Source organism: Cinclus cinclus, chromosome Z (assembly GCF_963662255.1).
Source record: "Cinclus cinclus chromosome Z, bCinCin1.1, whole genome shotgun sequence".
Lineage (NCBI taxonomy): Eukaryota > Metazoa > Chordata > Aves > Passeriformes > Cinclidae > Cinclus > Cinclus cinclus.
This window is the reverse complement of record NC_085084.1, coordinates 12471974-12490572: the sequence shown is the minus strand read 5'-3', so window position 1 is coordinate 12490572 and position 18599 is coordinate 12471974. Positions and strand designations below refer to the sequence as shown.

The following is an 18599-nucleotide window of genomic DNA, read 5'->3' as shown; positions in this document are numbered from 1 at the left end:
GGGAGAGGATGAACTTCTAGAATACAGACTTTTAATTACAGAAGGGGTTCCTATAGGGTATCTTGAGGGCTAATGGATTCATTCTTTTGCAGGTTGTATGGGCAACCCCAAAGCTGTTTGCACTTAGTGAAGAAAAGCAGAATCTGGTTTTACAGCCTGGGCAGCTGTTGTGGACAGATTATTTGCAGCTCAGTATCCTGCCTGCATGGCTGGGGTGGATTCACTTCGATTCAGTCTCCTGTGATTTCTACAAATAGCCCAAATATCACAACAGGGAGAGGGGGGTCTGATGTTCATTAGACGATGTTTGAAGCAGAATTTTAATGTGAACATAGTTCTTTCTGTTAATTCACAGAATTAAATTAATACCATAGCATAGTTTCTTGTGTTTCAATTGTCTTGAGAAATAATTTTCTGCTGCACATCCCAGTGAAACTAATGAAAAAGGCATGGAAGTTCCCTATAAAGAATAACAGTAGACAACTGAGGATGTTAAAAATCCTTTTAATTAATGGATGTTTTTATTCAATTTTGACCTTGTGAACAAACAGTATAAAACAGGATTGCAGATCTAACACATAGGCATATTTGGGTTGCTAATTATAGAGAGATGTAAAACATAAATTCTTTTCAAAACTTTTCAACAGTAAACTCAAAATATGGGTACGGCTTCTTTTTTGTATCCTTGGACACTGATTTGTTTAGTGTAGCTGCACTAACACTAAATTAACAAATAGTAAAGTAAGACATAGTCATGGCATGTTTAATAATTTACAGTATAAAGATTGTGAAATAAGGTAAATACAGTTCTGCATTCAAATAGATTTGGATGTAACGTAGTGACTAATTAGAAGGCAGTAACAAAGAAGAGTTTATTGTTTATATAGCTCCAGTATCCATTAAAAGTTAGTTAGACAGCAGGTGGCAGTTTGGATAAGTGTAAAGTGAATGTTTTGAAATAAATAGCAGCTGGGTGACCTGGGATGTCAGGGCTCTAGACAAGGGTGCGTGTTTGTCAATATATCTTACATGTTTTACAGACTCCTCAGGGACCAGGAGAAGATACAATTTCACCTTTTCTGTGCCAAAACATTTTAATTATATCTTCTTCCAAGTACAGCGGTTCAGTAACCAAGGAGCTGACATTGATGCATGTGTTGATAAAGCTGCAAACATTCAAAATGAGATTAACAAAGATTTTGAGGAAAGGGTGACAGCTAATTTTGTACAGTATTCTGCATCTAATTCAGGTCAGTGTAATGATTGAATATTTTATAACTGCTGTGTCATCTAGAAAGACTTTTATGATGCTTTGTGTAGTTAAAGATTTGTGTATATGAAAGTACAGTTCTTTATACATCTTTCAAGCAGGTTATAACTTCTTTATTGAACATCTATTGGTTGTAGCTGTAAACGGGAATAAACTAAAGCATTTAGAAGCAATTTTACATATCCATCTGCATTAATCATAGTAATAAGTTCCTTTTGTCTAATTCACCTTGAAAGTATTCAGATGTGAAACGCGACCAAAACTACCATGCACATTTTGTGGCATTACTTAATGTTTGCAAAAAAATTGGATGGAAAGTTATAGTAAGTGTATTTAAATAATCAAACTGTAGTGTCTTTGTATTATGTGCAATCTTTTGAGAACATTTCAGTGTATTTTTGTTCTGTTCTCCTCCTTGTTTGAAGGTAACTCACATTCTTCCACTCCTTTTTGTTTGTGAAATTTTCTCCTCTTTTTTATCCACTCAGTTCTCCATCTGCTTTCACTTTTGTTTGCTTGGGCCGTCTCTCATCCCAACTTGATAATGAGGAATGCAGTGTGACCCTGACCTCTATCAGCCCATGCATGACCTTCTGACTCACCCACATAACCTTTGACCTTCTCTTTGACAGCTTGATTAATTACCCTGTGTTATGATTTATGAGTAAGTGCTATGTAAAAATAATAGACAACAGGTGGTCCTCTAAAATCTTTTTGTGGTACGTTTTCTTTTCCTGCCTAACCTGATGAGCTGTTTTAAGTTTGGAACTTAGCGGGACAAAGTGTGTTTGGCAGAAGCATGGCATTTTTACACACTTGGACACAGTGCTGGAATTCAGACGTCTAAGGTATATCAGGGATGGAAATATCACAGTGTTAGCAGGGTGCAGTTGCCAAAATGTACATTGGGTGGAAACAGAAAGCGGAATCAACTGACATTTCAGGCATTTGAGTCACAGGTCACGTCTTGAGAAAATTGCTCAAATAATGGAGGGGGCATTTTTCAAGCTGAGTTGCATCTCCAACAGCTATGTTTACTTTAACGCTTCACTAGTGACTTCTGATTGGTTGTCATGACCTCATCCTGCTGTTGCACCTACAGTCTCCCAGTAGTGACATAGATGTACCCTTCTTGCAGTAGAGATGGGAAATGAACAGAGCATACTTCTTTCAGAAAGATGAATGGACATCGCTGTGTCTGTTTTAACCACCGGCAGGTTTAAGAGCAGAGTGCTTTGAATTGTATTTCCCCAGGGAATTAATTCTGTTTTTGCTGCCAACCATCCAAATAGAAAACTGAACTTGAAAATTTAGGCTGATCAAACACAGGAAAATTATCTCTTTCAGATCCTCGCTCACAGTCCAAAAAGATAGTTACATAGGTCAAAAGATAATCTCTCCAGCTCTGACCTCTCTTGTGACATATGGTGTGCTACCCTTGAGGATTAATATGCAGATCTGAGTGGTTCCAACTCATTACTCATGTGCCAGGCAGGTGAAGTTTCAAAAGATTTGGAATTTACCTCAAATACTTTGAGGTTCTTTCTTTTTTCAAGTTCATCCTTGAACTTCCAGTAAGAAGCAGGAAGTATTGCTCCATTTCTGGCTTATGTATTACAATGGAAAAGGTCCTTCTACATGGTTCTGTCTTAGTAGTATACATATTGTAACTTAGGTTCATGATTCTTTCCAACTCTTCACTTAGTAAACGTGTTTTTCCTTTCATCATCGCAATCCTCAACCTCCAGAAGCAACAGCCTGGAGAATAGTAAGAGTTAGTGTAGATTAAATTTTACTTACCTTGAAGCATTACCACGTGAGGGGAAGAGAAGTTAATTGGGTGCTTTAGTCTGAGAGAGAAACTGTAATTTGGTAGATTAGAGGCTGGGAGTTCCATTTGTCAGTGTCTGCCATAATTATAAGGTCTAATCACAAGTACACTGATGGCTGAAGATTGATGGGGATGGAGGGTTAGTGTCCTTAAAGCTTTGGTTTTTACCATGAAGAAACTTTTAGAGAGTGGTTTCTCTTTCTGTGTAACTGGTAACACAGGAGAAAACTATTACATTGGAAACTACTATTATTATGTTGAAAACTACTATTATTACCTAATGTGTGCATAATACCTCCTAATGTTTGCGTACCACCTAATACCACTGCCGGTGGCAAGATTTAGATACCCTCCTAGATGATTGGTACTTAAGTAATTCATAGTTTACTGTGTTTTAATGATTATGTAAGCTCATCATGGCTGAAATTGATATTTTTAGTGACATTGATTTGCTTAGCATAGCTGCACTAGCATCAAATTAACAAATAAATAAGTAATTCATAGTAATAATACATGTAAAACTTTCCAGCATCAAGACTCTATATGGTGAAAAAATATAAAGACTATCCTGCATGCAAAGAGGTGTTTCTGAACAGGGCTTTTGTTTTAAAGGATGCTTTTAATGAATGTGATTTTTGTCTATGTTCACAGTTATGCCATAAACTGTATTTTGCCTGTTATTAAATTTTGCTGGAGGCCTTTTTTAAGGTGTTAGTGGTCTTGTGTTCTGAGATTTGCATGCACTGACTTGCATGCTTCTCAAATACACTGCATTAGAGCTCCACTTTTTTTTTCATTTTCTGATTGCACTAAACTTTAATAGTGTAGCTGCACCCACATAAATCACTATTTTAAAATTAATTGAAGTTAAAAGCCATATTGTTTATGCTGATGTTATTTAGAGCAGAGTATTTCTTTTCAGTAGAAAATGCTCAGATAAAGGCTGACTGAGAGAGGTTGTAATTGAGTATATTTTATCAGTAATTTTTTTTTTCCGTGTTGATTTTATGTTACTCTCAAATCTTTCTGGTGCCATTGTTTTCTTCTTGAAATTTGGGATGCAGAAGTACAAGGGAAAGGGTACATATCATACACAATATCATGTAAGCAAAACAGTCCAAAAAGAGATTTTTTTCAAAAGAGAAAAGCTTGCCCATAATGGGGGGGAGGGGATCTTAGTTCACTTATTACTTTTTTATTTTAATTCTACTGACAGGAAAGGCCTGCTATCTGGGAGAAATGGTAAAAATATATAAAGGGAGTTGTGTTACAGTCCTTAAAATACATTTAATAAAAATCCTTTAACTGATATATAAAATACTGAATTTAAAAATAGAGTAATATTTCACCTGTTGATGTCTACATGAAAAATTGACATTGTGTCCTCATAAAATGGGACAAATGAGTCATGTAATTTAAAGTTACATAATCAATAACTTAGACAAATTCCACTTCTTTGATGATTTGTCTGACTGTTTTATGATCATGTTGAAGTGCACGGAGTTTCAAATCCCTGTAACACTTCTAGATCAGTAATAAACACATGAATTTTGCATTTCACATTGTGTAGAAAACAAAACAAATCAATACACAGAATATCTCTGCTCAAAACAAGCAGGTCAAGAAGATTAAGAACCCCAAAACTACCAGCCTGCCAAGTACTGCAAAAACTCTAGCAGCAGCAGGCTCAAAAACTATCCTTTCATCTGAGATGTACTGCTTAGGAATGTTTGTAAGCCACATTCTTCCCCATGTTAAAGTGTGGGCTTTGAAATTTTCCAAGCTGTAAAATTCATGTGGTCATAGTACAGCATTGAGCACTAATATGGCCAGGCATGGCATGGACGGATTCTAAAATTTGTGCTTCGCTTTTGTTTTCTTTCACCCTTTTCTGTTGTTTATGTTTTGCCTGTTTGTTTATATTTATCCCAGTTGAATTCATGGCAGGCAGGGTAGGAGAATCATGTGGCAGGAGACCACTTATGGTGCTGCACCTAACAAGGAGGCAATTTTCTCTTTGGCCTGTTGTGACCTTTTTTGACTACATCGCTTATGCCAGAGGTAGTATCCTGAATGCTTCTATTTCACCCCGTTTAGCAGAGTGCAACTGTGCCCTTTAACTTGTTTTTTGGTGGGAGGAGAAGCTATGGCAGACATTGGAGAAGAGCACAAGGATAAGGGGTAGGAACTCCCTTCAGATGTGATTTTGATAACTAGTCGAGTGTGTCCAACTGTAGAAAATCACTGAGTGACAATCTGTCTACCTGACAGTGGCCACAATGAGCTACAAGGTTTGTGAATGGCTCTACAGATTAGAATAAAGCAAGCCCAAATAAAGTATCTTTTGTTGGGGTGGACTTGGTTTGCTCTGGGCAGCTAGGTGACCTCTTTTGATCCTCATGTCTGGACTGAGTGAAAATGAAGCACCAAGTGAAAAGCTGGAATAAAGCTGTTCCATTAGATAATTAATATAGATGTTTCCAAAAAGTAAGTCTTTTTTTAAAATCTGCTTCTAAAGGCTAGCTTGGTTTTGCCTGGGATCCCATGTTAACTTTAGGGACACATCTGTTAAATGAATATGCTTCTCTTATTTCCTTTCTTTTACAATTACATCTTCCACAAATATTACTATTTTTTGTGATTTACCATAATTTAAAAAAATAAAATTTGATTGGCTCATTTATTCAGGATTTATTTCTCATTCATAAATTCATATTTTTTTCAACCAGCTCGTTTCCTGAGGCACAAAAATGTACCTTATATGCTCAAAAGCATCCTGGAGGTCGTACAAATTTGCTCCGGATTTGTTGAATATTTAATATAACCCCAGTGAACTTCTACTGCAGATTTAAAGATGCACTAAAAATCAGACCCACTATAAAGAGTTGACTTGTAAGCAACACCATTGAATCAGTTTTGGTATTGATTCATTGTTACTGCTGGTATTTGCCTCTCCATGGTATGCTTATTGTCAGGTAGACAAAAGGTTTTTACTATTTTAAAATGTGGTGAATAATTTTTACATCCTTTCTTTAATGTATCTATCTTTACATATAAAAATCTCTCAATCCTTTTTATTTTAAAGGTTTTTATTGGCTGGGCATAAATCTTTTTATTCATTACTATGTAGAGTTCTTAAAGCAACAATTTGCTGTTAATTCCTGTATTGTTTTCTGAAAAAGTCATAAAGTGCTTATGAATAAAACAACATATTAAATTATTTTAAAGGTAGAACAGGCAACTCTTCTGACACTGAGGGATGTGTATAAGTACATGCACAGATACAAATGCATACATCAATATCCTTTTAATGGCAGAATATTTTTAAAACCCTTCTATAAGTGATGTTGTGTGAAGTTGCTGAAATAAGTAAAAAGTTGTAAAGAGCATTAAAGGAAATGCAAAGCATTTTCAAGCAATAAATACCCTTTTCACATTTCTTCTTGTTTCTGTGTGTGCCTCTCTTCCGAAACAGGAAGGCTATGGAGTAATAGTTCTGAATCCCAATGAGAACTATATTGAAGTTGAGAAGACAAAAGCCCAAATACAGCTGTCTTCTGATATCTCAGATGAACCTGCAGAAAAGAGAGAAAGGAAAGATAAAATCCAGAAGGAAACAAAGAAGAGACGTGACTTCTATGAAAAGTACCGAAATCCACAAAAAGAAAAAGAAACTATGCAGATCTATATTAGAGTAAGTTTCTTTTGGTTTTGTTTGCCTTCTTTATTGATGCATACATATGTTTACTGCCTATATTGGCTAATAAACAGCAGGCTTTGTTAAAAACAAATACATTACTGAGATGACATTCAAGAGTTTATGCAGAGTTCCTGGCTCTTTATTCTGTTGGTATTTTTGGTCATTTATTGATCGCGAAGTTTTGAAAGTGTTACAGAAAAATTCTTTCTAATTTCAAAGGGAAACTTCAAATAAGCCCCAGAGGAACTCACTGGTGCTACCAATAAAGAAATTATTTAAGAAAGACTTTTTAAAAGCCATTTTAGAAACAGGTGTTCTTAAAGACTTCACAATGAAGCTTAGGCAGCATACTAGCTTCACATATCATGTATGCATTTATTGTATTATATTAGGGAGGTAATAGTTACAGCCTGATAGTAGTTTATCACCTGCTAAATTAATGATGTATTGTGGAAAATACCCGTGTTCATCTTGTATGGTAGCAAATTTACCCTGTAATGTATTGTTTTTATAATTTATTGGTTTTATAATTTATTGTTTTTATAATGTATTGTTTTTATTGTTTTTATAAGCACAGCCATCCATTGTGTTTGATCTAAACTTTTGAAGGCAGATAAAGGAGGAAACTTGCTAATATGTTAATAAATATTTAAGATAGAATAATTTGAGAGTGGTATGATGAAGGAACTCTGTCCCTTGCCCTTCTCTGACTCAGTGAACCTTTGCACTTTGTAATGCTACCAGCATGGGATCATTATAACAGTGCTACCCAAGGATTTCTAATTCTGCAGGGGGCACAAACAATATTATTTGCACATTGACACATTCTGCTTCATATGCATACTATGCATTATACATTCTAGACTGAGTCATACAATTTCCAAAACTCTTACTATGAAAGTTAGTATTTTCATTCAACAGTAACACATCAGAAACTCCACAGTGAAGGTAAAACAATAAAATGTATGCCATTCGGATAAGAAACAGAGAAAAATCCATCATGTTAGAATAATCTTAAATTTTAATATGCCCTATTAATTTTTTTTCAGTATAACATTTTTCGTAGAAGAAATATAACAGTGCAGGCTAATTAAAAGGGGTAGTAACTTGGCTATGAGATTGTCACTAATACCAGAAATATTTACTGTCTGTTGAAAAATACCTAGGTATGGGAGAAAAAGAATGCATATATAGATATTCAAAGTCACCAACAAGGCTCTGTGTTTTCTGTTGGCAGATTTTTGATGAGATGCTATTCTGCCCACTAGCCAAACCCTCCTTCTTAAGAGGGGCAACCAGTCTTAACTTAAGGTCCATGAGAATCCAGTGGACAGTGCTGCTGTATTGTCTGAAAAGAAGTCTAGTCAGCATGCAGGTTCAGTGTTCCTTTGTTGAAAGTGAACCTTTTTTTCATAACCTTTTTAGCAATTCTACCTTCTCATGACTGTTGCCTCATGAGGCGTGAAATTTGCTTTCAGGAGGCTTGACCCCCCGAAATACAAAATATATTGTTCCATTCCATTTTCCTTTCTGCACAGCTCTATGCCTTACATATGATTGTTGATGTTTGCTTTATTTTAGTTTCTTCAAATCAAGGAAAGAAGTAGTGTATGTTTTAGTGAAAGTGTGGTAGGTGGTCTTCTTCCCCAGATCAATTAATTGAAATTGGGTTTTCTGATGAGTTTGGTCTTGTGTTCTGAAATTACTGTTTTGGGGATTCTTTTCTTAGTAGACTCCAGTACAGATAGTTTTCCGAAACAGAAAGAAAAACATATCTGTTTTAGTGTGTTGCATGACAAATCAATGCAATTTCCTTGCTTGCCAGTTTCTGAAACAAAACTGGACCATCAGTGGGGTTCCATTTACTCTTTGTTGGTCAGAACTGCTAAGTTTGTAGGTGATTGCAAGAGGTGCAATGTCATATTTGCAGTTGCCTCCTATGCTTGAGTCCATAGATTGCTCTCTGCCTGCACCCAGGGACTTGCCTCCACAGGCTGCTGTGGGTGTAGTGTTGGTGCTGATTTGGGGTGATTTCAAAGGGCACTTCAGATACAATCTTACTGTATAGTATAGCATACATTTGACTCACAGGCTCTTAAAATAAAACATGCTGTTACTCAACAGAGATATTTAAGGATGGTATATGATTTGTAATGATCTCATCAAAGAGTTTTGAAAAACCTGAGCAGGCCTCAAGTCAACTTTGCCAAGTAGGAAAAAGTTTGGATAGACTAGATGAAAAATTTCCTCACAGGAACAATTTAACTTCATCTAACATTGAAGAAAAAGCATGTTTTTTTCAAATATTCTGGAAAAAAACTGTTTCAGGATGTTAAGCAGCAGGAATAAATATCCTCAGTTATGTTCTCATAGGGTCGCTGAGATCTGTTGTGATCTAATGAGGAAGTGCCATTTGAAAAAATTAAAGCTGTCTGGTTGATGCTCCCCCTTGTGCAGCTAGATTTTCCAAGAACTGGAGAATTAGAACTCTTCCTCAATAATTATGTTTAAGTATTTTCTTTATTTTCAGAGTAAAAAAAAATAGCTGGAGTATTCAAGAATATGTAAAAGCTGAGTCTTGAAATACAAAATACCAAACTGCGCTGTATTTTTGTACAAAATGAGTATAAATAACAATGACTATGGTAGTGTGTAATGCATTAAGCATAGTGCTTATGAAAGATCAAAGTACTTACTGTTTCATGCTGGAAGTTTCCTTAACTATGAAATAATGTACTTTCTGGCATACATTATGGCTTGTTAAAGGAACTGATTTGGTCTGGGTAATAAACATCATGTCAAACATTATGGCAGGAAAACCTGCTTAATATGTTTTGTAATAAGACAGATTTTTTTGTTCTTGAAAACTTCTGCCAACTGAATTCACAAGTGAAGACAGAAAATGTCATCAATTCTGTAACATTCTTGTAAATTTTATTTCAATTTTAGCAATGCAAACCAGGAAAAAAATCTTTTTGATAATCAGCATTGACTATAATACTTTTATGGAATGATTAAACACAAGCATTTTACTTTTATATAATGTGCTAATGAATGCATATGAATTTTAATACTCTTACTGTTCAGTTTTTAACAAGCATATTGACAGATCATTTTAAAAGCAGCTGGTTTTTAATGTGTTGAATGGAGGATTGAGTAAAATAGCTAAATATGTACATACATCCTTTTAAAAAACATATTTCTATCCTTAGTTATAAATATTACCATTTTTTCTTAGACCACCAGAGGCTGCTCTGCACATATGGGCTAATGCTTTCCCCCCAGAAACTTACTACCCTAGCCAGTCTTCACTTATTACTGAAGTAAACTGAGAATTTGTTGCTCTCTAACCTTCTTCTGTGGAATCAGATCATACATGCTTAAATGTGGCATGATCATTCCTTCCATTCTCAGCCATCTCTCATAGCCTAGAGATTTTCACACTGACAATGTCTTTTCTATGTTAAAAGATTCTTAAAAGTGTAAATTAGTATTTTCCCCTTTCTAAGCTGCATTCACCACTTAAACAATATCCTGAGTAGATTCTGAAATGTTATCCAAAAAAATTATAAATGGTGTAATTTTGTAGTAATTTGCAATAATGTTGTTGCCCTAACAGTTGAAGGATATCAGAGGCTACCAAGGAAAAAGTAGGAAGAATTGCTTTTATCAGACCAACTAATAGGGTCAGGTTTTGTGGACAAAAAGGATAAGCCTTTCCAAAGCTTTTATGCTAAGAATGTTTTTCCCCACTGAGTTAATTGGTTTGAATAATTCTTATTACAAATATTATTTTTACTATAGCACAATCTATAACAGTGCCATTTCTATTAACAGCATGTTAATGAAACGAATTTTGGATGTAATGTACTTTTCATAAGTAATTTTTCCTGTCTTCTGTGAGAGATTAAGTCAGAAAAGATCATATGCAGCCAGTTAATCTGTTTTACTAAAAGTGGATACATCTGGATAATTTGTCAGTATTTAGGAAAAGGTGGTAAAAGGCAGTTGCTTTAATACACAGTTAAGTAAGCAATGACTGCTGGCAGACAGGAAATCCTGGCAAGCATGCAAGCACGGTTGTGCCATTTCTGCTCATTGTTTAGTGTGGCCGATGTGAAGGTCACAGCAGAGTATCCACTTGTGTGGGATGACCTTTCAGAGCCATGAATTTCTTTCACACTGAAGATTGAGCCGTTTCCTGACATAACTGCAGTCCCACCAGCTGCTGGTTTCACCCTGTGGCCATCGCTGGGCCAGTGACCTACCCTCTTGACTTGGCAAGGTACACATGTGCTCTTGTCCAAGACCTGTGTGACTACATTAGCCTGCTGCTGAGACAAAACTAGTAAGCCCTTTTTCCACCAGAGGAGACAAAATGACAAGTTCTAGGCAAACAGCTCCTGAGAGGTTAAGGACATACATGCTCAGCACAGAGAATGTCTTGTGGCAAATCTGGGCATCAGGTCTTCAGCGTCTAGAATCTTGTGCTGCATGTTTTGTTTTCCCTTTTACAACAAACAATGCCTGTTTTGTTTCTCCTTTTACAGCTGCCGGCATTACTTTATATATACCTCTGAAATATCACATGGTTTTACTCTGCCCACTTTTAAAGCCTGTTACTTATGTTCTTGAGAAATCTCCTTCACTTGTAAGCAACAGCAAGATCATGCTGATAGTATAAAACCTCATGAGAGCTGCCTAGAAACTACCATGGCGTTGTTCTTGCCCCATGTACTGCTGGGCCCTGGGCATTCAGAGCTGAGAAGACACTGCAATTCAAGTGCTGAACATAAACAAGTAGTGACATTCTGAGTGCTCCAGGAACACTTCTCCAGGAGAGATCTGGTCCCACAGAACCTGTGCCACCAGAGTCCTGCACCACCCTGGGCCAGCAGCTGGAAGCCAAACATCTACCATGACACTTACCACCTGCAGTTAGGCTACTACGTCATTCCTAAAAGGTCAGATAAGCTTTAAGTTCTTGTGGTAGTTTCTGTAAATCAGGAAGAACATATATATATATCGTATTTCATTCTATAGATACTACAGTGAACAGGCATCTTACGTTAAATAGCTAAACTATGGGGCATTTAAAGTAGTGTTCAGTAATTTATGCATAGGCTATTTTGCATGAGCAGCAAACTTAGGTATTGTTAAAAATCCTGAGATTATAAAGAGTTCTTACAGTATGTTTTGCATCTACTAATCCTGGAAGGTTTTGTCTTCCTTAAGTGATTGAGAAATCAGAGACATGGATAATCACTGAAGGGAAGTTCTGTATCTCTTCAAGAACACTGTTGGCTCTTCTCTCTGCTATACCCCCTCTTTTTTCTGCATTTCACAAGTATGGTTTAATCAAAGAAAAGGAATAAATCGGGACCATCTAGCTTTGGTACCTTTTATGCATTCATTACATGATGCCGATAAAGTGTCCATTGTTAGATCCAGCTCCTAGGCAAGCCATGTAAGTTTCCAAAAGAAAGAGCCAGCTTCCATCTTTCCACCCACCACAAACTGTATGGTGCTTCCATGGTGCTAAAGAAGATTCTTTCTTATAAGTCAGAAGAGTCCTTCCTTTCAGATGGCATTCAGGCTCATAAATGTGATCAGTTTGTGGGGTAATGGTGAAGAAAACTGGCTCAGCAGAATGCAGATATACTTGTTGATGGCAAAAGTGAATAAAATCAAACATCTTGAACTCTGATATTGCCTGGTTTTGATTGTAGAGTGAGTGCAGTGAAGAACTGCAGAGACCACCTAGATCTTCTGGGCCAGTGCAGACTGCACTTCGCCAGTATCCTTTATCATTTATCTAACAGAACAAAAGGATTTTAGTCAGTATCCAAAAGTAAGGATAATATTCTTTAACGTTATGAACAGAGTTACATGTTTTGCTACTAGACTTCAGTGTGTTTGGGAAAATTGGCAGAAAGAATTTAGTGGGGGTTTGAGTGGCAACACACACCTTTTTGCAAAACTTGAAAGTTCTTTACATGTTTGTTTGGGGGGGGACTGGTTATCCATAAGACACTTGATATAGTAAGAGATGGTAAAAATTAATTTCTGAGATACATATTTGTAGCTATCTTAAGCTGAATGACATTATTGCAGAATAACCTTTTTCTGTGGAGACATGACACCACACCAAAACCCTTTAGAAATATTTATGTGTTTTGGAGAGGAGGATGTGAGGTCTGTACTGAAGTGCGTGGAGGTCAGAAAAACATTTGTGGAGTCTAGGAACTGAATGTCAGCAGACAGGGAACTGGGTTACAGGATGCACAGTAAGTTCAAGGATGTTTTCACCTCATCTGCTACAGAAAACAAAGTGTAAATTCAGGAAGAAGTATGAAGGGGAAAAAATCTAGCTTTTGGGATTAAGATAAACCTGGTGGTTTCTGTGTAGGCTGCTTGGCTGCCTGCAGCAGTGACAGCTGCCGAAGGGGCTAGGAATAGTGAAGGAAAGAGAGGCATGGAACAATGTGGGATAAGCTACCCAGGAGGAAATGTTGGTTCTTCCCTACAATTCATAGGTGATTGAAATTTGAAAAATTAAGTATTATAGAAATTAATTAATTTAATTCTAAATTCTTGCAAGTTAAGGACTTTACTAGCCAAAATTCTTACTTTTTATGAATTAATATGCTTTGTGATGTTATTTTGAATTATTTACATATTGAAGAACAAGCTTGATCTTTTTAATCAGCTTGTTGCCATCATTCTTCAGGCAAAGAAATGTGCCTTATTGTGAGTTTTTAGAACAGTCGTGTTCTTGCTGTGTCTTAGTGAACTCAGTATCAGATCAGCACTCCCCAAGAATTAGGTTTTACTAACTTCAGTGCTGTTAACTTCATTTCTATAGTGTCCAGACAGAAGTTATTCCTAGTCTGTTTGACAATTATCTCCAGCCATTAACTCATCTAAATTTTGAGAAATCTTTCCATTCCTCTCTCAGATGAATCCTTGTTTTATCTCTGTCTCTCTGGATAAAAATGGATTCTAAACTGATGAAAAATGCTTTTGTGTTTTGTGGTCAGTGGTGTTGGTAGCAGGTTTTCTCCCCTGAATGGACTGCATGCTGTTCAAACACATTGTTCTGCACTTCTGTTGTTTAACATTTGATTCTCATTCTCTTTCTCTGTCTTTTTTGATTGATGCTTGGCAAGAATGAATTTGTTGATACCCAGTGAGGTATATTTTGTATATTTTCAAGTAAAACTTGAATTTTTGTTTGTTTTCCCAATAGAGGGCACTGCTTGGAGAGAAGCTACTAAGTAAGATTGACATGCATTTAGAATTGCAACCAAGACTTATGTGTATTGAGGAGACTGAAAATTTTCTGGGCTCTTAAGCAGCAGTTTGAGATCTTCTTGTCTGGTACTTCTAGCAAAAACATGGAGTGAGAAAAGTATCATGCAATACATGTGCAAGTGTGTGCACATGGTCACTACCTGCACCAAAGCATACAAAACCTACTCACATTTTCACATGTTTGGCATCCTGTAAACTGCGTAAGGTGGCCTCTGACTAAATGTGGGCTATGACAGACATAGGATACATGAAACTGGAAAGTTTTCTTTTTCGGGAAAGCAAAGATTTAATCAGTGTATCCAGCCATAAAATACAGAAAGGAATTTAAAATTTATTTAGTTCAGGCAATGCAGCTGGTGCTTCATAAGCATCTGCAGTGTGTTCTTTTGGACTGGTGTTTCCTTGTGGAATGTCCCTTCATTCCTATCTCCTATCTTTTCCACCTGCTGTGCAACTGAATAATCTGATTTCATGGGTCTTGCCAGTTCAGTCTATGTCCTATAAAAGTGGGCAATTACCACTTAACTGTGTCACAACCACTCCGTTCTTAACCTGGGAAGAGAGAAGCTTTAATTGCATGTAGATGTTAAGATGCCAGAAACTTATTTCTTTGGGATCTGGTTTGCTGAGGAATTCTTTTGAAGTTATCAAATAAAGTAATGAAGAAATTTAGCAAAGCTTAGGCTGCATAAGTAATTTTGAAAGATTTCCAGTTGTGGCCTTAGGCTTTGAGGCATCACTGCCCTCTCAGATTCCACTTTGTAGGACACTTCCCTACTTCTCTAACGACTCGGCTTTTCATGTTTGAATAATGAATAAACACATTTGATGACAGGATTGTGCTGTTTATTGTGTGCCCCTTGCACTGGTTGCCAAAAAAAGGTGGGCTTGCATTTAATGACTGTTGATTATCTTTAAATCCATTACCAGTGAAGATTGTATGTGAAGTTTTCTCCTCAGTGCATCATGTGAAGCTTACAGATGCTGCATGCTGCTCTGACTGCATGCAGGATCTGACTGCATTGCCTTGAATGAGCAAATGATTTATAACTGTGATACATCTTAAAATACCAGCTGGTATTTTAGACCACTTGTTTAAATTAAGATTTAAGACCACTTGTTTAAGTATCTTTCTTTTGCTGTTTGCTGTTATTGTTCATTATGTTCTTTTACCGTTTTCTTTCCCTTTCTGTTTTGAGCTACTCTAGCTGACCTACAGAGTTTGGCTGATGAATAAACTGATTTTTCTCTAATTCCCAGCAAACAGTGTCATCACTGGAGCAGAAGTTGAGATACTACTATTATTCTGTTATGGTGGTGGTAGATAACCATATCATCATTTTCTAAGAACACTGTGAATATAGCTGTTTGTACCCATAAATAAAGTGACCAGGCTGAGTTCAGCTTTGCTAGACTAGGAAAGACAGATGGGAAAAGATGACCACTGCCTCTCTTGTACTGTGGGTCCACAGAGCATACAAAAGTTGAAAAGAGAATGGTATGGCATGGAAGTAACAAATTATTTCATGTCCAAGTGCTGTGATCATCTTCAGGACTTCTCTGGAGTATGTGCAAGGTCACTCTCCCTCAAATGCCTTTGAATCAAGATTTGGGGAGCTTTCAAAATGTACATTTTTACACTTCTGCAATACTAGAACTACAGAACTCCCACTTTCTTGTTTTTGTTGGATAGTATGAGGTATGGCAGTTGTGACCAGTCCTAGCTGAAAGTGCTTTGAGCATGGCTTTGGATTAGGTGACCCTCAGAGGTCTGGCTGATATAGTTTAGTCACTTGACATCACAATGTTTCACCTCCGCCCTCAAAGTATTTAATCTATGAGTAGGCTTTGTGGACACAGTGAAGAGAGGCAAATTTCACTGTCTCAGAACATTCAGTACTACTGAGTTTGTGGTTGGCCATCCACAATAGGAGGGGTAGGTGGTTCAGACCAGGAAGCTTACCAAGCTATCACCATGGTTAAAACAATGTAAAACTGTTAAACTTGCACAATGTTAAAACTTGCACAAGTACTGCTACAGAAATGCATCTTGAAAGATATAAATGGCTACAGACAGGCACTGTTATTTCTTGGCATTTTTAACACTGGGGTATTGAGCAAATATTCATGATTTCTTCAGAGATCAAGAATTTCCCCAAGACAGATCATTATCTTGAAATTGCTGAAGGACATCCAACCAGAACATCAGTAGGAGTTTTTTCACAGATGTCAAGATGTTATTAGCATGACCATTCTGGAATAATGAGAAGGATACAAGTACTGCCCATATCCTTCCTATTTCCTCTCCTTTGTTATATCTTCATCAGAATTTTGTCAAAATTGCTAATTTGAGTCCGCAAGATTTCATTTTAAACTATAAAGCAATTCTTGAGTTTCAGAAAGAGTAAAAAAACCCTGTGACATTTAAATTGATCATTTGCAAAGAAGTGGGATAGACATGACAGAATTGAAAAGGCTGTACCTTACTAAAGCATTAGTGAAGAGTGGTTTAATTAAGCCTATACACAACTACGTCTTAGAAGATTTTGTTTAGACTGCTGTTTTCAATGTGAGACCCAAAGCTTAGCAGCAGGCCAGTGCATTAGCCTACAGTTTGCCTTGAAGCCCCTACACAGAAACCCTGCTTCTGTTAATCTCTTACACCTGTGCCCATGTTCATGAAGAGTTACAAATTAATTAAGTCACTTTTGTCCAGTTTTATATGAATTCTTTCACCTCCAAGCAAGTCCATGCTACTTGAGTATTTGGTCATTGTACTAGGATACACTGAACATAATCACAGTATGGAGGATTTCCAAGATGCTTGGTACCTGGCAACTGTGAGTTCTTACCACTCATTTTCATGTTTATTACTTAACAAGATGTAAGGTTTAGAATATGTTAGAGAAAACATTTGGTCTAATAGAGCTAACAAGAAAAATAGAAAAATATCTTAAACATAGATTGTTAAACAGTGCTCTGCTGCTTGTTATAAGAGATGCCGGAGCTCTTCCAGATACTGTGTTAGCCTGAAGATCTGGTTAATCAGCTCCTAAAGGGAAGCCAGGACTAGAGACAAGTTACATAGAGACTTCCTGGGGTTACAGTTTTTCTGCTGATGCCATTACGGTCAGACTCTGCTCTTGCCCAGATCCATTCTTCTGCAGTCTTCTTCTCCAGTGCAGGATGGAGTCTGTCCTCCTGTCTTTTCCTGCTTACCCAGGGAACTTCTGTTAGAATTGTTGTCTGTTTCCATCCTGATGTAGTGTTTTTTAGGAAACTCAGACCTGAGATTATAAGTGTCAGAGGACTAATCTATAAAATGGACATGTACATTGACATACAGAGGAGTTCAAAAAAAGGAACTAAAAGAACAGAATTTTTTTTCATTAAATCTCGATAAGATCCATGTTTGCAAAACTAATGGTTTGAATGGGGGAAGGCTGCAGTTGTTCAATCCACTTAATCTTAAAATATGTCAAACAAATGATGTTTTCTAATAATGGATTTATATGGCATCAAGGACCATTTATAACAGTAACAAAAGTGGCATCTCTGTGGTTTTTTGAGGGTTTATTTTTTTCTCCCATGGAGCAGCATGGATATCTATTACATATTTTATATATGGTGCATATTCTCAGGATCTTTAGTTACCTCTGGAATTTCTGTTCTGTTGTTGTTCAGTCTGTAATCTCAATAAGACCCCCAATGTTTGGCCTATGCTGCCTGAGTTACAAGATTGCTCCCAATTTTCCGGTTAGGTCAACCAAAAAAATTAAGATATTATAGAGGGTTGGTGGAAAAAATTCATATCAAAACAACTGTTCACTATGTCATTATGACAACCTGCTGTAACAAATGTGCTTCTGTTTTAATTTATGACAATTAATTGCTAAAAGTAATTTAATCTGACAGTGGCAAGGTGTTGAAAGACTCCTGAAGATGTCATAGAAGTGACCTTTCTGCCCATGTGCAACCAAAAGCCATTTTTAACAAGGAGGCTTAAAAACAGTACAACTTCTTTTGTACTTTGTTAATTAGTTATTGATTTGAAACAATGCTCTGCCAAATATTGTCAGATTAGCTAGACGCCAGGAAGGTCACAGTGTGACAGTCTAGTCCTGATAATCTTATGGTATATAAGAATTCTTTTTTACTTTGAACCTTTTGTTCTGATATCCCGAGAATTACATTTCCTGGCTTTAGCATCTGTGCTAATTTAAAATACAGCCAAGCTGTCTGTTATGTAATTGGATGTTTTGAGTTGTTAAAAAAAATTGCAATGTGTTAGAAGAAAATTGCTGTTGATCTAATATCTAATGATCTTCCACCACAGCGATGCACCACTGCTGCAATGTGAACGGCCTTGCTAATCTGTGTGCAAAAGAGCCTGTTTTAATGAAATAATCAACACAAAGGAGTCACAGAGTTCAAGACAGAGGTGTGACAGGCAAGTTCTGAGGTTGTGTAGCAACTCATTGGGA

At 36.7% G+C, this 18599-nt stretch overlaps 1 protein-coding gene across 1 annotated transcript in view; it reads left to right on the top strand.

Annotated features, from left to right (window-relative positions):
• ARB2A (ARB2 cotranscriptional regulator A) overlaps positions 1-18599 on the top strand; it is a 238862-nt gene that overhangs the window by 106832 nt on the left and 113431 nt on the right. The window contains exon 7 of the mRNA XM_062513485.1: positions 6577-6795. Coding sequence (XP_062369469.1) covers positions 6577-6795 — 219 coding nt within the window. The remainder of the gene's footprint in view (positions 1-6576; positions 6796-18599) is intronic.